At 39.1% G+C, this 20,748-nt stretch overlaps 1 protein-coding gene across 1 annotated transcript; it reads right to left on the bottom strand.

The window, feature by feature from the left end:
• Nucleotides 1–21: 21 nt before the first annotated feature.
• gnb2 (guanine nucleotide binding protein (G protein), beta polypeptide 2) lies at nucleotides 22–17,758 on the bottom strand. The gene is made up of 10 exons (XM_072674280.1): nucleotides 16,926–17,758; nucleotides 11,669–11,759; nucleotides 9,813–9,851; nucleotides 9,587–9,693; nucleotides 9,073–9,136; nucleotides 6,135–6,297; nucleotides 5,916–5,982; nucleotides 3,162–3,363; nucleotides 2,329–2,545; nucleotides 22–1,171 (listed from the first exon to the last, which is right to left on the bottom strand). Exons 2-10 carry the CDS (start codon nucleotides 11,723–11,725, stop codon nucleotides 1,065–1,067), a joined length of 1,023 nt encoding a protein of 340 aa, XP_072530381.1. The 5' UTR covers nucleotides 11,726–11,759; nucleotides 16,926–17,758; the 3' UTR covers nucleotides 22–1,064.
• Nucleotides 17,759–20,748: the final 2,990 nt, after the last annotated feature.

Genomic DNA, 20,748 nt, shown 5'->3' with positions numbered 1-20,748 from the left:
TTTACCACATTTTCAAAAGTGTCCTTTTTTTTTCTTCAGCGTTTATTCATTGTCCTTACAGTGTAATCTGAGGCACACGGGGAAAACATGAATAAAATAAGCATTTAAAAAATATTAACAGAACAAAACATTTAAACCAAAAACCGTAAAACGTTATATTTACTTATATACCTTATATGCAGGTGCAAAAAAATAAAACAAAAACATGATCTACGTAAATAGTGGAATTTTACTCCTCCCAGACATTTTGACATGGTGGAAAATTCAGGCGTTTCTTTGAGTTTGCCTCCAGTGTGTCAACTTTTTTTGCAACATCCTTCTTTTTCTTAGTGCTTTCGTCTTCGTTCTTCTTAATTAAATACAATATCACACTACCCACAGAGCCACTTCACTTCAGACACATCTATACTGAAAACCTGCTTCTTAGAACAGTGGGAAATACAACATAAAAAACGAAATGGAAAAAGTTCGGAAAAAGTTGTCGTCTTCTCAGAGCACAAAAAAATGGTCTTGAAAAGATCGGATGAGTATAATTGAGTGATTGACTGCCAGTGTTTGTGTTCAAAGAAACATATTTTAAGTACAAGTCCAAATTTGATGTGTCTGACACGTCACCGAAATACCCTTTCTTCTCCGAATGTGTTTGTCACTTAAGAGTTGTGTATATTCTACGTGGTGTTGAACGAGTCCTCCAACTTATTCAGTTTGTGTGTGTGTGTGTGTGTGTGTGTGTGTGTGTGTGTGTGTGTGTGTGTGTGTAATAGAACATTCGTATTCAGCTCTAGTGGGCCAAACCTGCATACACTGTTACTGGCGACATGTACAGATTTATGTGGCGTTATGTATATAAAGCAATGTCATTGTAAACTCATACCTAGTTGGCGTTATATATATTATGTACAATACGCTGTGTGTGTGTGTGTGTGTGTGAGAGAGAGGAAGAGAGAGAGAGAGAGAGAAAGGGAGGGAGGGGTGTTTGTAATATGTACAGTAAAATAGGCATACACTGGGTGTGGTAGGGTGTAATGTGAGTGCTTGTTAAATAAGTGTGTATGTATGCGAGGTCAGTTCCAGATCTTGAGGAAGCTGTCCCAGGACCCAGTACACACTGCCATTCCGTCATCAGTCACGCCGAGACAGCTCACACGATTGTCGTGGCCAGCCAAGACCCCTAAAACAAAGAGAGAACAAGGATTTTAAAGCTTATCCTTAGAAGCGTGATTTGGAAGTTCTCAACTGATCGGTTCTAAAGCCATCACTGCAAGCCTGTGATCTCATTTCATTTAGTTGTGCTGTTTACCCCACATTTATTCACTCAGACAAAAGTTTGGTCATTTGTTTCTATGGTTTTGCAATGGAGCTACAAGACTAACACTTAGATGTCCCAGTCCATTGGACTGGGTTTGGACTTGAACCAGGTATGTTTTAAAGGCATGATATCCGACTTTAAAAAAAAAAAACAAATAATTACATTTCTATAAATAGACGTAGTGGAGTAAAGGCATCCTGATGGTGGTGTTCTCTGCACTTTGTAGTCAGACCAAGACCACCTACGCAGCAGAGCGTTGCAAGATAGCAAAGTGCAGTTCAAAACGGTTAGGTAAAAGCGACCATTCAAAAACCCTCCACAGAAACAAAAACTAACAGCCGGGTTCAGCAGGGTTGGCTTGGAGATGCTAACAGGAACTGCAGGCGGGATCCACAGAGCTGAAGAAGGTTAGCCGCAACGCTAACAGCCGGGCTCCGCAGGGTTGGAGCAGGTTAGCCACAGCAGCACAGCAGTCAGGTAAAGAGGGGAACAGGACAAGGTATGCATTGCTGAATATGAAGCTGAGATGCTGGCACTCTAGTGCGACATCTGGTGGCAGAAAGGATAATCTAGTGCAGCTTCAACAAAATGACTGTTTTAAAATTGTCTCAAATTGACAAAAATAACCAGACCTCCATCAATTTTTGAAGGAAAGAATAATCCAAGCATAATTCTGTACCTTGTAATGCTGAGTATCCACAATATATATATATATATATTTATATATTTATATATTTATATATTTATATATATATATATATATATATATATATATATATATATATTTATATTTATATTTATTTATTTATTTATTTATTTTTTTTAAGATCTCCATTCACGGCAATGAAGTCAATAGTGACTTCACAGAAGAAGGCACAAATGGTATTTACTTTGAATGGAAGTCAGTGTAAGACCCTTTGTCCATCAACTATCAATTTAGTAATGATCAGGACAATGCCACAACTTTGCTTGAAACTGTACCAAATCTAGTCATGACGGCCGTTTTCCCTCTGGCCTACCTGCACGGTCGCCCTTCATGGCATCCCAGATGTTGCAGTTAAAGTCATCGTAGCCGGCGAGCAGCAGGCGGCCTGAGCGGGAGAAAGCCACTGAGGTGATGCCGCAGATGATGTTGTCGTGGGAGTAAAGGCCCAGCTCCTGATCTGCCCGCAGGTCAAACAACCGGCAGGTAGCGTCGTCCGAACCTGTGGCAAATGCACTGCCGCTGGGGAAGAACTGAGAAATAGAGGGAGGGGAGAGGAGGGAACAAGTTAATTGTATATTAAGTGGGTTTCCATTAAGATGCTCTTACTATTTCAATGACACCTGGCATCCTATAATAAGAGGTCTGATTACTGATCAAACGTATGTATGACCACATAAAGTGTCAGTTGATATCTAGTGAACTGAGTCATCACAGAATAGACTAAACTTCTTTCTTGTGTAACAGTTGTGTTGGCAACCCATGACTGATATGTACTGAATGTCAGTAATAGCCCCTAACCTGAACATTTCAGCCCCGCAGAAAGGATTTCTATAACAAATGCAGCGAGATGTTAATATTGCGCACATCTTCTTCTAGCCAAAAATTCGGAATCAAGGGAGATGCATTCAAGAAAACGCCAGGTGTAAACTGCACTACATTTCAATGTTCACTTACTAATGATCAAATGATGTTTTATAATGAGTCGATGTTAATGCCAGGCATGAACAGAGCTAAACTTGGAGAACAGAATCTTTTTTTTTTTATTGTTTTCCATGTTTTTATCCAAATTTTGCCAAATATAGATCTAGTATACCTTCTCATTTTGTTCTTAGTCGTGACTGTATCATTATGAGATTGTATACTTACACAGACGGCGTTGATGTCGGACTCATGACCTGTAAAGGTCTGTCTGCACATACTGTCGCGGATGTCCCAGAGTTTGATGGAGGCGTCACAGGCTCCAGACACAAACGTACGGGAATCCGGAGCGAGAGACAGACTCATCACATCTCCGCTGTGGCCCGAAAATAGAGTGATCTGCTGCCCCGTCTCAACGTCCCACAGAGCACTGACACACATAGGCAGAAACACACAGAAGAATTATTTACCGGCACTGGAACATATACACTGTACAACTTCAAGTCACTCATAATTCAATTACTTACAATAAAATAAGAACTGGATTTACTGCCTTCTTTGTACAAACTATGTAAATGCTACTAAAAAACTACTAAATGGCTTCACAGAGCAACCAGAGCAAGGTTTTCCCCTACTATTTAGGAGACATTGCATGTTCTGATAAAAAAAATATGTATATAATAATAATCCTCAGACATGCCAAGGTTGAACGTTTTCACTTTATGAAGCAACACATAGTTTTAGCTTAAATGTTTAAATAAGGTCCATCCTTTTCATTTACGTTTTTAATGTTTAAATAAGCACATTTCTGAGATCAGTGAGATCAGTGACAGTGTTTGTTAGCTACACACGTGGACAAAATTGTTGGTACCCCTCGGTTAATGAAAGAAAAACCTACAATGGTCACAGAAATAACTTGAATCTGACAAAAATTCTATGAAAATGAACCAATGAAAGTCAGACATTGCTTTTCAACCATGCTTCAACAGAATTATTTTAAAAAATAAACTCATGAAACAGGCCTGGATAGAAATGTTGCACAACCTTTTGAGGCAATCACTGCAGTCAAATGATTCCTGTAACTGTCAGTGAGACTTCTGCACCTCTCAGCAGGTATTTTGGCCCACTCATCATGAGCAAACTTCTCCAGTTCTCTCAGGTTTTGAAGGGTGCCTTTTCCAGACGACATGTTTCAGCTCCTTCCAAAGATGCTCAAAAGGATTTAGATCAGGGTTCATAGAAGGCCACTTCAGAATAGTCCAATGTTTCCTATTAGCCATTATTGGGTGTTTTTAGCTGGGTGTTTTGGGTCATTATCCTGTTGCAAGACCCATGACCTGCAACTGAGACCAAGCTTTCTGACACTGGGCAGCACATTTCTCTCTAGAATCCCTTGATAGTCTTTAGATTTAATTGTAGCCTGCACAAGACACCCTGTGCCAGATGCAGCAAAGCAGCCCCAGAACAGAACAGAGCCTCCTCCATGTTTCACAGTAGGGACAGTGTTCTTTTCTTGATATGCTTAATTTTTCTATCTGTGAACATAGAGCTGATGTGCCTTGGCAAAAAGTCCAATTTTTGTCTCATCTGACCATAGGACATTATCCCAGAAGCTTTGGAGCTTGTCAACATGTAATTTGGCATATTCCAGTGTGGCTTTTTTATTATTTGTTTTCAACAATGGTGTTCTCCTTGGTCGTCTCCCATGAAGTCCACTTTGGCTCAAATAACAACAGATGGTGTGATCTGACACTGTTGTTCCTTGAGCTTGAAGTTCACCTTTAATTCACCTTTTGTTACCATTCGTATCATCCGTCTCTTTGATTTGTCATCAATTTTCTTCCTGCAGCCATGTCCAGGGAGGTTAGCTACAGTCCCATGGATTAAATTTCTAAATAATATGTGCAACTGTAGTCACAGGAACATCAAGCTGGTCTGGAACCTTTACCTTTAACATGCTTGTCTATAATTATCTTTCTAATCTCCTTGGTCCATGCTGTGTAGTGTACACACCATTTCACCAAACAGCGCAGTGACTACCTGTAGTCCTATGTATAGGCCCACTAACTAATTACAAGATTGTAACCACCTGTGATGCTAATTAGTGGACACACCTTGATTTAACATGTCCCTTTGGTCACATTATTTTCAGGGGTACCATCATTTTTGTCCAGGCCTGTTTAATGAGTTTACTTTTTAAAATAACTCTGTTGAAGCATGGTTCAAAATCAATGTCGGATTTTCATTGGTTAATTTTCATATAATTTTTATTTATTATTACTTAGTTAGCCTAGCATCTTCTGTCTGAAACTAAAGAAGCCAGATACCAACCATGCCATGGGTAACAGACTGAATTTGGGGTCATTAATAATTTATGGTAATAAGATTTAAAACTGTATGCCTTCAAGTGCAGTACACATGGCCAAAACTATTCAAATATAATGTAAAACAGAACATTTGTGTTTGGTTTAATCATAATCAAATAGATAAAATTACTGCAGGGTAAAAAAAAAAATAATAAAACATTAGATGCCACAGAAAAGGCAACCTACTAGTAGAATTTACATGCAGTGCCTATTTTGTATTAATAAATTAATAGTAATAAAGAAAGTATGTTGCATGGATTATACAAAAAAGAATAACAGTATCGGACACCTACACCATACTGCTGCTTATAAGCCAGGAAGTCAGGGTTCCCTTTAAATCCAATGTAGCTTTTTTTTTCTTGAAGGAAACATTGAATTGAAACTGAATTTTCAGATCACTGAAACCTGCATCTTGGTTTGTGCATGCCAGCAACGATATAAAGTTATGACATATTCTGATCTCCTCGAAATTCTTTATAGCCTTCCTCATACTCAGTATGAGTGGGCGGAGCTAACCTGCTATTGGCTAAATCTGCAGATATATTGAATATAAAGTTACAGTTTGCCAAAATCACTAGAACGTGTTAATATGAGAAGAACTGAGGGTCAAACGCACCAGGCAGTGTCTCCTGAACTAGTGATGATCTGATTGTCATCAATAAAGCGGCAGCAGGAAAGGTAACCTAGGGAACACACACAGGAAAAACAAAACATACCATCATACCCTGAGCAAACCCCCCAAAAAGTACGCCTGTATCTGAATGTATGTGTGTGTGTGTGTGTGCGTGCGTGCGTGCGTGCGTGCGTGCGTGCGTGCGTGCGTGCGTGCGTGTACCTGTGTGTCCAGGTAGTTCTCGGCTGACTCTGACGTTGCCCTCACGGGTCTTCAGGCTGTAGATGGAGCAAATGTTGTCCAGACCACCACAGGCAACAAAGTTTCCGGATGGAGCGTAAGCACACGTCATCACCCATGACGACCGCAGTGGGATTGCGTGGATCTGCCCAATCAGACGTGTTTCAATTCAACCATTATACACATATAGCAGTAGATCCCAGCCTTTGTCCTGGAGAACCCCTTGAACATTTTGGTGCATATTTTAGAGGTTTCCTGCTGTAAACACACCTGATCTAACTAATGAGCTTTTTAACAGGTCCTTTCTGAGGCCCTCATTCCTGAGGTCCATTTATCTACTTGTTAATCACATTTCTTAACCTGCCCCCTACAAAGTATGTGCTGCTTCTTTTTAACCACAAGATGCACAACTTTTACCCTTTGAATAGATGTTATCTGAACGCAACCCCCGGTCCTACCATGCCTATAGAAAACAGGAAAACATTCAAGACAAGGGATACTTCAGGATCGCCAGAGAAACAGAGGCTATATTTTGTAGAGGCTGAAGATAGCGTAGCATGCTTTAGGCTGTGTCCCAAATCACACACTAACAAACGTAATAGTACTTAAAATAGAACATAAAAATAGTGCACAATCCTTAGAAGTGCATTTGTGTTGTAGTGCCACTACACACACACCCACCCACAGAGGGCCAGTGTGTCTCCAGGTTTTCATTACAACCAAGCACAAGCACTCCTTAAAGTACCAATCAACTGTTTGAAAACCACAAATCAACTGATTAAACCAGGTAGAGGAACCAGGTGTGCTTCTATTTGATCGGAACGAAAAGCAAAACTGGTGCAGTAAGTAAAGTACAGACATGTGTGGTTTGGGACACAGCAACCAGCCTAGGAAAAGGTTCAGAAAAGGCTAAAGCCTTTCCAATGGAAAGTCCACAGACAGCTCTATACGACAGAGAAACTGGATCCTGTGCCTATTGGTTCTGATGGAAAAAAATAAATGATCAAATGGACAGAATGTCTTGAACAGTACATTTAAGGGACGTTGTGGAAGCCAAGGGTATGAAATGTATGACAGGAAATAACAGATGGAAACGTCAAACACAACTTTAAAAATTAGCAATTTATCAACAAGTCTTTTGCAGGAAATTACATCATTATGTGAAGCATTTTCATCACAAAAAAGTCAGATGCATTTCTTTTAACATTTTAATTTTATCAATTTTAATTTACACAGAATGGAAATGGAAAATCTGCTAGCAATAACAATCTTTTCTTGTTTTTTTAAGGACAGGTAAGAGAAATTATCTTTACCTGACATTCTTGTGCAAGATTGTGTAAGATTAAAAATATCGCAGCTTGATAGATTTTGATTTCTTGTCATTTTATTTATTTATTTTTTTGTAGACATTTGCAGTCCACCATGTTTAAGGCAGTGGTTCTCAAGGGGGTAACCATGGGCAATCACAGGTGGTTGCAAGGAAATACCACTGCAGTTGTAAGACAGAAGTTGTAAACGTACGTATCTCTCTGCTCAGAATGCCTGAGAACACCTGACAGACCTTATACAGTTTAGAGCGGTTTATATGTAGTCAGTATATATATAATAATATAATAAATAATTTCATTAAAGCATGTCATTATTTTGTGTGCATGTATTCACTGCAAAAGGCTTTAGAAAGAAGTGGGCAAGAGATCTCATTTGAATATTTTGATGATAAATATATTCATCACCCATTTAATCAAAGCCATATGTAGCAAACAGACATAAGTATTGGTGTGTACCATGGGTTAAGTAACTAATTAGATATTTCATACTTTTGACTGCCCAAAAAAAATTTAAACGTGAAAGACACTATTAAGATTTAACACTAATAAGATTTAAAAGTGTCTTATAATTCTGAAATAGGATCAGCTTCATCGCTACATACAGCTGTGAAAAACAATAAGAGACCACCCTGCATTATCAGTTTCTCTGGTTTTACTATTCATAGGCAATGTGTTTAAGGAAATTAACATCTATGTTGTATTTCATAAATCATGGACAACAATTCCCCAAATAAAAATATTGCTATTTAGAGCATTTATTTGCAGAAAGGACAAGTCTTCAAGAACGACTGCTCAAATAATGCAAATAAATTATTAATTTTTAAACAACACTAATATTAACACTAATACTACTAATATTTGAACTTTGAGAGCATCCAAAAATCACCATGGTGAAATAACCTTGACTGCCAATCATAGACTTCATGTCTTGGCAGGCTCTCTATTAGTCAAGTCAACTCAAGTCAAATTTATTTGTATAGCGCTTTTTACAACTGTTGTTGTCACAAAGCAGCTTTACATAATCATTAATTAGTAAAAGACAGAGACAAAAAATAAATAATGTAAGAAGACATTAAGTCTTTCTAGTCTTTCACATTGCTGTTGGATGACTTTATGCCATTCATAGTATGCAAATGCAGGTAACTCAGCTTTGTCTGATGAAATGCCTGGAATAAAATGGCTGCTATACACATAGAGATGCAAATTTAAGATTTTTTTTTCCAAGAGCTGTATTTCATAACCAGTCTGACAGAAACTCTACTGGTCCCAGCATCATAATAATTATAATCATAATAATTATTTAATTATTTATTATTCTCTGTCTGTATTGTGTTGTGTTGTCTGTCCGCACTTGTTTGTGTTGCACTTGTGTTTTGTATGCACTGTCTATGTTGCACCATGGTCCTGGAGGAACGTTGTTTCGTTTCACTGTGTACTCTGTATGTAGTTGAAATGACAATAAAACCCACTTGACTTGACTTGACTTGATCCGATATCTATCACAAAAGATGGCACAATGCCACCATTTACTTTCTGATTACACTAAAGCCCTTCTTTCTTTTAATATCTACTATGCATTACAATGTATATACCTTATTAGTGGTGTAGCTATCCCAGATGATCAGTTTGCCATCTTGTGATGCGCTGACCAGGAGCCTGGGAGGAACAGAGGAAGGGACAGGGGAGAGCATGACTTGCACTGACTGCATAGCTTTCTCATTACTCAGTGATTAATGGCACCCTCTTGTGGATGAAGTCAAAATGACACAATGTGCACAGCAAGTCACAGCCAGGAATATTTGATACAAAAAACAAACGCACTGAAAACACAAATGTGACTATTTATACAGTATGGGGATATAGACAATAAAAACAATAACAGCAAAAGGATTCTCTTATTTGAGGGCATCCTTTATTGAACACTATTCTTACCTACTGTAATAGACTCTAACATTGTGAAATCAATGCAGTGAATTGCACTGATCAATGCCTTTTTTCACCTCTGCTTTTTATAGCATGTTGAAAGACAATCCTCAGTAGTAGAAAGCCCAGCCACAAAATGTTCTTACAGCAGGCCTGTAGGTTGTGAGGATGTGTGTGCTGTACCTGGAGTCTGTGCCCCAGTGCATGGCATAGATTTTAGCCAGATGACCTCGCAAAGTACGCCTCGTCCGCATCTGAATCCTACCCACTGGGTCCAGCCCCGCTGTTATCTACACACACACACACACACATACATTACATACTTGATCCATCATTAAATTAAACATCTTGTTCTCTGTATGTATCAAATTCCATGTATGTATTCCATGTGTTTGTGCGTATATTCTACCTGAGTGAGGGTGGAGTCCCCACATGCTTTTCTTGCATCCTGCAAAAAAAACAGTAAAAGCAAGGAATTACTACAAGCCAATACACACCTACTCACTCCTGATGCCCTGCATTTAAGTAATAAACAATACTAAAGGAGTCAATAAAGATTTGATTCTAGTTTTATTGCAAGTGAATAATGAGATATTGTGAGAGATATTGTAAGAGTTATGAGATATTATGAGATACTGTATGTTACAAGTTTATACAGAAAACTGAGCACCCCTAAAATGCAAAATGCTTTACATTCTAAATATATATACACACATTTAGTATGTTACATTTAGTAAATCAACAGAAACAGATCTTTGGAAAAACAAGAAAAAAATATGTTCAGCAGTGTTTCCAGTAAAGGATTTGGTTATTGTCCTCATTTGACCAGGAGTAGACTTGTAAAAATGACTGTAGGACATAATGTAAGAGCTATTGTAAGTTATGAGATAAAGCTGTATTAAGCTGAGATAATGTAAGAACATGATGAATGATGTACTGTCAGAGATATTGTAAGAATTATTAAATATTGTGAGTTACAATCAGAGTTATAAGGCACTGCATGAGATATAAGAATTATGAGATATTGTGAGTTATGGGGCACTGTTAGAGACATTGTAAGAATTGTGAGATGTAAGAGATACTGTAAGATTTGAGCTTTGTGAGTTACTATAAGAGTTATGTGGTACTGTGAGATAATGTAAGATTAGAGCTTTGTGAGTTACTATAAGTTATGCGGTACTGTGAGATACTGTAATATATGAGCTTTGTGAGTTACTATAAGAGTTATGCGGTACTGCGAGTTACTGTAATATTTGAGCTATTGTGATTTACTATAAGTTATGTGGTACTGTGAGAGATATTGTAACAATGATGAGATATTGTGAGTTACTATAAGAGCTATGAGAAATAACAAGATTATCAGATATAGACTGAGATGTATAAGGCACTGTGAGAGTATAAGGCACTTGTAAAATTTACAAGTTAGAACGATGAGATATATTAAGTTATTATAAGATTTAAGAGGTAATGTGAGATATTGTAAGAATTATGAGATACTGTGAGTCATGAAGACTTATAAGGTACTGTTAGATAGTAAGAATGATATACTGTGAGATAGATAATTAAGTTATGACTAAATTATGAGGTACTGTGAGTTACTATTGAAAGTATAGGGTACTGGTACAGACATTGTAAGAATTATAAGACATGAGTTAGTATAATAATTATGAGGTACTGTAAAAGATATTGTAAGATTTATGAGATATTGTTAGTTACTATGAAGTACTGTGAGATACTGTAAGAATGATGAGATACTGTGTTTCAGGTAAACATTTGTTACAGTATTTTTTTTTATTTATTTTTTTGTTTTGTTTAATACCTTAAAATCCAGTCTGACTGACCTACTTGATCATTCAGCTCACAGTTACTTAGTTAAACCACTGCAGTGAAATCACTTTGTTTGGTGTGTATAGTGGTTCTCCTATTCTGAGCTGGTATCTGTTGTTTTCTGTCAGCTACTGATGTGAAATAACGGTTTTGCACTATGATTTTGTTTAGCCAATAGCCAATCCAGAATACACCTAGATCAGCCTCAAACTGGGACATTGCCAGTTGTGTAAAGAGATATTGTAAGAGATAATGTAAGACATATGCGATCTGTTGAAGGTCTATGTTGAAAACAGTCAGTATTTGAACAATGACCCATGTCGACATATGCAGAATAATTGACCTATAAACAGCCCTTTCGCCATGCCATTTGCCAAAGAACACATCTGTATGCAGAGTAAATTCAGTAATTCTATGGTATTATGAAGATGTTCTTACTCGTATCTGGTTCTTCAGCTGCTCAGCCTCCTGCCGAAGCTGCTCCAGCTCACTCATCTTGAAATGAACTTTGACTTTTAACCTCAGCCACCTGTTGGGTCAAACAACAGAGCACTCCAATATAATCAACTGTGGACAAATCAGACAGTCTAATATCAAAAGAACTAAAACATGTAGTAAACCCATCCAAGAGCTAAGACTACTAGGTGACAGTGTTAATTATTTATTACTGTAATGTGTAACAATGTTTTTTATTGCTATTTATGTCTAGACATTCATATAATTCCCTCATAATCAGGGCAATACTGTTAGCTGCCATTAGAAATAATCTGTGTTTGCAGTGGAGGGATAGTAGTGATCACTTTAATCTGCTGTAATCTGGATAAAAGCGTAATCCAGTGTAACCAGTGCTCCAGGGGTAATTTATGAGGCCCAAACAGGATTAGGATTGCTGAAAGATGATATACAAAAGATAAATTGTAACTCTGTCTCACTTTTTGTTGTTTAATGGCTATTTCTAGATTAAGGTACTTGGACAAAAGTATTGGGATACCTGTCCATTCATTGCTTCTTCAAAGAGTTGGATTAACTGTCTTTACTGCTCAGGGAAATCTTTCCATTAGATCTTGGCGCAAGGAATGGATGAGACTTAAAGTAGCTGAATGCATTCATTAAAAGGGGTATCCACAAACATTTGTGTACATTAGTATAGAACAAGGCAGCAAATACATTTTTTAGAATCTCCAAAATACTGCGAGACAGTATCTTCCAATTTTGTACTACTATGTCACTCTCATGAACACTCTACTACTTTACCTCTCCTGTTACCATGTGACCTTATCATGTGATTTACTGATGTTATTCTTTCATCTACTGTAACAGTCTGTTTTCCAACAATGCATCCAGTTTTGTGCTTTTACAGGCTAAATTTGTCACATAATTTCCCGTTTTTTTCTCCGATACGCGTTGCAGCATTTTCTACTGATACTGCTCCAGTACAGAAACTTAGTATCAGAATGGTGCTAGTACCAGCTAAGGCCACTTAGCACTTCTAACTCTGAGAGAGGTTTTATGTCTTACATTGGACAAAGAAAAAAAAAAAAAAAAAAAAAAAAAAACAATAAAGAAACCCTGGCTGAAATGTGTTTGTAAGGAAACATACTCTAACTCACTTTTCCTGTAGTTTACATGTTTTTAAACTTGTGATTTTTTGGATGTTTACTGTCCGTTTTTCCTGCTCATCCACACTGTCGAACTGTAGCATGTAAACACATTCAAATGAGGCTCCTTTTTTGCATGTGTTTGTGAGTGCATTCAAATACAGCACAAACCAACAACCATACGGCAACTGTCCTGCATGCTGTGAATGACCTAGATTTGCATATTTCCCGTTAACAGGTGCGCAGTGCAGTACGAGAGTTACACCGAGATTCTGAGAAGCCATACATCCCTCAGATGAGCACTTTGCATGTGAACTGAGCTAAACAGAACAAGTGAATCCTAATGTTACCAGTGAAAAACAGGTTAAGGACCTGCCAGGGACTGCACAGGATGTCACATCACAGTGCTCAACAGATTTGGTTTGATCCCTAGTGTTGATATGGAAGGTTGGTCAGCTTACCTATCTGTTCTAACCCATATGCACCAATTCAAACAATCAGTAGACATTTAGTCTTTATATTGTAATGACACACTTTTAATGTGAGGAAAATCACTAACAGTCACGAAAAGCTTTTAAATTGAAATTTCCTCATCTCACATAAGATTAAGAATGATATAATTTGATACAACCTATAATTGGATATATATATGTGTGTATAGTGACACATGTGTGGTGGTAGTTGACCTCATTTTGACTACACATATGAATTTCTGGGATGTACTGAGAGGCACCCTTGGGCTTCATATGCATTGCTAATGTACACAGGCCACAGAATATTTCCATTGTTTGAAGTGTGATATGGCAGAACTGTAATAGCACAATACTTGCAGCATTTTCTAAAACACAATATAATATACCACACATTTGTTAGTTCTTTCTGTGGTTTGATTAGTTAGAACAGATAAAACTGCTTTAGTGGTACCACTTTAATCAAAACTATTGATGGTACCCGAGTGGCGCAACCATCTAAATGCGGTCTCTGTCAGTTCTCCGGTGAGTCTAAAGACCATTGAGCACAATTGACTTTGTGCCCTTTGAATGTTGCTTGTGCACTTTGTGTGGTGCTAGCTAGCATGGGCGTCCACTAGATGACCTAACAGAATTAGTGGTTAGCAGTCTACTCCATGCATCCCTTAGCTGTCCAAAGGCGTTGTGTTTAGAGCCGTGTATTGGCAAGAGCTTGGTGATACCATATGTGGAATGATACAAGGGGGTTACTTTTTATGCAAAACACTGGGATCTGAAGACAACACTGCTTAAACTGAGTTTAATCACAACACAAAATGAACCATGAGTCTAACATGAATCCTTATAAACTAAAAATTCATATTGTTTGAGAATTTATACAGTACTGCAAAACTTAATATCGCAATACTTTGATGCACCAATATTTTTCTTACCCTCCGAGCTTTAGGGATACTGTGTCATACTGCTAATGTCTAAAATTCTCTTAAATGTTTCAAACAGTGTAATACAGAAGCTTCAGTTATACTGGAGTAATTATTGTCTTTGTAACATTAAACATGCAGTTCTTTAGTGATCTAGGAGTACTGACGATATTTACAATATGCTCAGAAATCATCATAATAACAATCATCATACACCTCACATACCTACGTTATTCTCAGAGGTTTTCAAAACTTGATCTGTTCTAAACACACTACCAAGCATCATGACACTAAAATAACACTACCAATATAAGCACAATTAGAATATGCAACATCTACACTAATATTGATTTAATTGTTTCATGTCCCAGAAGAAAAATGTAAAGAGAGGGTGTATAAATTATTGGACTAATACTTTTTGATATCAGGCACTACTGCTGCATTTTGTCTTTTGACTACTCGGGCCAGATCGGAAAATCTGTAAAAATATTAATGTTTTTAAATGTAGAAATTGGTCCAGTGGATTAACTCACTAGCCGGAGTCTGAGAGAGCACAATTGGCCATGCTCTCTCAAAGGTGGGTTGATGGCACTTCCTCCCCACTCCTAGTGTGATGCCGGTCAGCACAGGCATCTGTTAGCTGTTGTATCGGGGCTGGGGAGCCACGCTTCTCTTAGAGCACCCTGGCTGCCTAGTGATGCTGCATCAGTACGAAAAGAGGCGATGGCTGGTTTCACCTGTGTGCTAGTATTCACCCTCCTGGTGTTGGGGTAATTACTAGTGATAGGGGGAGTTCACATGAACAGGAATTGGCCATCCAAATTGGGTAGTATTAAATTAAATATTAAATGTAGAAAATAAATTTAGAGATGCAGTAAAATGCAACACATTTAGTGAAGTAGTCCAGCACCGCCTAAACATTCTGTTCTTTAGGAGTTTAATAAATCATCAAGTATCGAATGCAAATATCCACCAAATCTAAACATCTGTCCTATGATCATCATAGGTTTTTTTAAACACTCAATTTATACCAATATTATTGTGCATTCCTATCACCAACCTGTCATATTTTGGGACATGGGTTCGTTTATATGGAACAAGTGTAGCAGATCATCTTAAATAGCAAAGGAGTCCAGACGGGGCTAATCCACATGTCTAAACTGGATGTTTATTTCAACCAGGTTTATGAAAAGAACCAAAGTTCTCATCACATCAGGAAATCCTTCATGGAGGTCATTAGTACCTAAGCCCAATACTAAGACTTTTAGAGATTTCATTATCTGGTGTTTCCTTAAATGAGGATTAAAAAACATTTGTTCTGCCTTTACAATATGTCTGACACAATCACCTGTTTCAGGCCATGGTCTCAAATCATGCTCGTTTTCAATGAGCAAAAATGGCAACGCATCCAGTATAGTGTCATGATGCTTGGTGCTGGGGTCCAGAATTCTAAGGTTCAGTTCAGCTTCAGGCTTCATCTCCTTCTGGATACTATCAGTTCTTAAAATGGTTCAAGAAACCAATTCTGCAAGCAAATGTCCAGCATTACAGTCCAAGTAGACCCCACAGTGCCACTGTGACCACATCCTTCTGCTGCACAGTGAAAAGGCCAGCCAGGCTGGCCGCACCCCTCCAGGCACATTCTCAATTCTGTGGGCATCTCATGGCCGAACGAGCTAGAAACGTGGCCCGCATCTCTCTAAAAATACCATCTGTAATATGGTGAACATTCAGATCAACGCTTTTTTTAAACCGTTCCAGCTTGCCTCGAGCAAATCGATGAGCCGATGATGTATGTATGCACATATGCATATCCAGGAATGCCACCCCCAGTCACAAAACACCCCTCTTTCCTATTCCATTTGGACTACAATCACTGCAAGACTATCAGATGAGATAGCTGACACAGGTCTAATTATAGCGGTGTTACCAATTAATGTAATGTACTAAGACAATACATCTCTACATAGGCTTCTTCTTTTTGCTGCTAAAAAGCAGTATAACTGCAGTTCACAGCTGCTCCCACTCCACTTGAATTTCCTATCCCCATTCATCACCAGCACACTATAGTCTATATGAATACAATTCCCTGAATATGAAGCATCCACCAAGTCCAGATGTCACCAATATTGACACTGGTCCTTATGAAGCCTGTATAACGTGCCATATGGTCGTACAGGCTCATCCAGCCAGCTGATGGTTCAGATGGTTCAGAAATCAGCCAAGTCAAACTCTAACACACATATTAGACCACTTATATGAAGATGTAGGGTAAAAAGTGACCGGTGTATGGTGTTATATAATTCAGCCTCCCTTTATAGTAAAGAGCTCGTGTATAAGGACAGAAAATTATAGTTATTCGTGGAGTTAATCAATTAAATAATCGGTTTGTATTCTTTTTTGGCTATTTGAGGTACAGTTGTGCAAATGAAGGCGAATAAAGTTGGCTTTTTATTGGTATATTATAATTGTCCGTTCCACCTTAAATGGTGCAGCAGTTGCATTCTGGCGCCTACAGGCGCCAGAATGCAACTGCTGCACCATTTAAGGTGGAACGGACAATTACGACCAGAAACTGGCGAAAATGACGCCAACCACTGCCTCGTTATACATGAACAGTCTGCATTGCACATTTTATAGCACAATACCTATTTACACATAGTTAGACTAACATTACATGAGCTTTTCCAGACGAAAACCAGCCTACCTGTTTGTTCACCTCCTCCGGCCTCAGTAGGAAGACTATAGCTAGCTGAGAGAGAGAGAGAGCTCTGAGGAAGGCTTGAGGAAGCGATGCAGTCTTTCTCTCCCCAAAGTCTTCAGATGTGAGCAGACATAATGGCAGCTGTGGGTCAGGCCTGAGCGATGCTGCTCTGCAAAACGCATCAAAAAGGGTTCAAAATGAAGGCCGGGGACTTCATTTCACCAGCAGACTGGCTGTTTTCCCTACTCCTGCAACGGGAACGGCAGTTTCCTCGTTTCTTGAGCCCCTGACGGGTTGAGTGACACCCTGTCCTTTTGAGAAAGCCAACACGAGTCCGCAACGGAGTTGAGCTCTCCAATTTTTCGTTTTCAGTCTTTTTTCTTTGCTTGTTTTCGTTTTCGTGCCTTTTTCTTCGTTTCCTTCCTCCCTGCTCGTCCTCCTCGTCCTCCTCGTCCTCCTCCTCCTCTCCTCTCCTCTTCTCGCTTCGACTTGAACGATGGCACGTCGGCCAAAAAAGGAGAGAGACGAAGTAGGAGCTAAATCAGTGTCGATGTACGAAATACTGCAGAGAAATAGGGCAAAAATAAATAAATAATAATAAAAATAATAAAAAAGTACAGGCTAGTCTAACCGTTACAGGCAAAATCACTATCTGGTTATCTGGCCGGTGGGGCGCATACGATGGGCACCCATCAGTACGAATCTGGTTCTGCAAACTAAAAAAATGACGAGCCTGAATTTCAAGCAAGAAAAATACGTTATATTAGCTAAATATTTTCAACAACGTGCTCCTGCTCCCGTGTGAAATCGTTCGCTAAGCAAAAAAAAACGTAACATATCATATGCAAGATTCAACCACACCCATTTTATGGAGACTGTACCATTAAGCAGATCACCCCCCCGTTAAAAAGGGTCATTTAGTGGGGGCGTTTGAGAGATGTTTACATTAAGGTTGGTTATAGGCGCTAAAGTTAAAGGTTTATTGACGAAATGAAGATTTCTTGCTCAGAAAGTAAAGCACGGAAACGCATTTCTACTCGAAATGGTCGCGTCGTACTGTATTGCTATCAGGCGTTGTTTTTTTATCCACCTGTATTCCGACAAGCCGGTCTGCTAGCAGTCAGTCCCGGCGCAGGGGGCGGGGTTTGTCGGATAACGGGTGCAGAAAAAAATCATGCCTCCTCGCTGTCCACAGACTGACGGCTTGTTAGTGCGCCCCCTTTCGGTGGAACCGTGTTAAGGCGAGTTGAATGGGGTCTGCTACAGCAGAAACCCTCACTTATCGACATTAAGGAGCATTCTCGTTTGGGTTAAGTCTATATTTATCTCATTCTCAATCAAGTCTAATCTAAAAATGAGAAAACACGAGGAAAACAGGAATTGTAGGCTTTGTGCAAACGCACGTTTACAACTCGGAATAACCCTGAATAACTTCACATAGTGGTTAATTAAAAATCTTCTCCTGAGTGCTTTTCCTCTCTGGAGACACCCAAAGGACACTTACTCCTAATTACACCTGGTATAATTACTGTGTGTGTGTGTGTGTGTGAGAGAGAGAGAGAGAGAGAGAGAGAGAGAGAGAGAGAGAGAGAGAGAGAGAAAGAGAGAGAGAGAGAGAGCATTGGTATTAATTTCTAACTTTCACTATGAGAACTAGCCTTCAACAAACACAATGGGAACCATCTACCAATAATATTAACATTCAGCTTTAGGCTGTATACAGAACTGCACATCACCATACTGTGGTGGTGCACCACCATTAGTGTGACATTCATTAGTATAGTAGAGGATAGTACAGTATGTGGGTATGTGGTTTTGAATGCAGTCAAGGTGACAAACAGTGGGTCTCCCTTAAAGAGTCGAAGGTAGGGTGGGTTTATTCTGTTTATAAGAATAATGCCCAAGCGCAGTCCTCTTTTTTTTAGGCCCCTATGTTTAATCTGGCACTACCTTGTCCCCAACTGATTCAGATTCAGTGGTGCTGAAGGTTTTAAATGCCATGCCCCGAGTCAAACTAGGGCTAATAATCACCATACATCGCCCCCTCCCCTCCCTTCACCAGCCCACGTAATGGTACGCTCCACCTGCCCTGCTCTTCTTAAGGCCCCATTAGGGACTGTAGCAGCTGAGGATGGGGTTGCCTAGCAACACCGTTTGCAGAGGCCCAAGCAAGTGATGGTTGAAGGGATGGACACGAAGAGCCATACACCAATCCTACGCACACAGAAAACATAAGGCGAGAAAACACACACACATACACACGTTCACTAGTACATACAGCAAAATACAAAAACAGACTCCGTAGGTGAATGTTTACAGTGTACCCAACTACACTATTCAGGTCTGGGTGCTTTACTGGACTGATAATATGTATATGTATATACCAAGCTAACACAAATGCATGTCCATATATGTCGGAATTAACTAAATCTGAATTTCGTAGTTAATTATTTCTGTACGATTATATCTTTGCTTGTTTCTGGTTTGATTTGATATATTTGAGACATTCACATTAAAATGCAAATGTAGGTGTTTAATGAGTAAGATCCAATCTAAAGCTCACAAGCTGCTCTCTCTATGCATTCCCAGAGCCATTAGTAACCGTGTGCATTTGTAGTATATAATATACATCCATAGAATGTAGTATACATCTGTAGTATATAATATGCATGCATAGAATAAAGTACACATCTGTAGAATGTAGTATGCAGCCTTATTGTACAGTATACATCTATAGAATGCTGTATACATCCATAGTACATAGTACACCTCTACTAGTATTTGTAATATACATCTATACTGTGTTGTATGCATCTGTAGCATGCTATATATACAGTGAGTCCAAGAAGTATTTGATCCCTTGCTGATTTTCTTTGTTTGCCCACTAATAAAGACACTATCCTTCTGCACTTTTAATGGTAGATATATTCTAACATGGAGAGACAGAATATCAAGACAAAAATCCAGAATATAATTTTAAAGAATATATTTTAATTAATTTGTATTTCAATGAGGAAAATAAGTATTTGATCCCTCTTGCCAAACACACTCAATACTTAGTGGCAAAGCCTTTGTTTGCAAGCACAGCGGTGAGACGTTTGTTGTAGTTAACCACAAGTTTAGCACACACACCAGGGGGAATTTTGGCCCACTCTTCTTTGCAGATCCTCTCTAAATCATGAAGGTTGGTGGGCTGTCGCTTGGCAACTCTGACCTTCAGCTCCCTCCATAGATTTTCGATCGGATTGAGGTCTGGCGACTGGCTGGGCCACTCCATGACCTTAATGTGATTTTTCTTGAGCCAATCCTTTGTTGCCTTTGCTGTATGTTTAGGGTCGTTATCATGTTGGAAGACCCAACCACGGCCCATTTTCAGATCCCTGGCAGAGGGGAGGAGGTTGTCCCTCAGGATTGTGCGGTACATGGCTCCATCCATCTTCCCAGTGATGCGGTGAAGTAGCCCTGTACCCTTGGCAGAGAAACACCCCCAAAACATTATGCTTCCACCTCCATGCTTGACGGTGGGCACAGTGTTCTTGGGGTCATAGGCAGCATTTTTCTTCCTCCACACATGGCGGGTGGAGTTGAGGCCAAAAAGTTCAATTTTGGTCTCGTCTGACCACAAAACCTTCTCCCAATAACTTGGTTCATCTTTCAAATGATCATTGGCATACTTGAGGCGCGCCTCCACATGTGCTCTCTTCAGCAGGGGTACCTTTCGGGCACTGCAGGATGTGAATCCATTGTTGCGCAAAGTGTTGCCAATTGTTTCCTTGCAAACTGTGGTCCCAGCTGCCTTCAGGTCATTTGCTAACTCCTGCCGAGT

Source organism: Salminus brasiliensis, chromosome 1, assembly GCF_030463535.1.
Source record: "Salminus brasiliensis chromosome 1, fSalBra1.hap2, whole genome shotgun sequence".
In the NCBI taxonomy this organism is placed as follows: Eukaryota; Metazoa; Chordata; class Actinopteri; order Characiformes; family Bryconidae; genus Salminus; species Salminus brasiliensis.
Note: the sequence above shows the minus strand (reverse complement) of the source record. Positions and strands in the feature narration are given on the sequence as shown.

Excerpts from the sequence above, each read along its gene's own strand:
- gnb2 (XM_072674280.1), bottom strand. The coding sequence starts at position 11,725 with ATGAGTGAGCTGGAGCAGCTTCGGCAGGAGGCTGAGCAGCTGAAGAAC. Across the intron at positions 3,364-5,915 it reads AGTTCAGGAGACACTGCCTG|TGCTCTGTGGGACGTTGAGA; the intron begins GTGCGTTTGACC and ends TATGTGTGTCAG. Across the intron at positions 1,172-2,328 it reads CATGAAGGGCGACCGTGCAG|GGGTCTTGGCTGGCCACGAC; the intron begins GTAGGCCAGAGG and ends TCTTTGTTTTAG.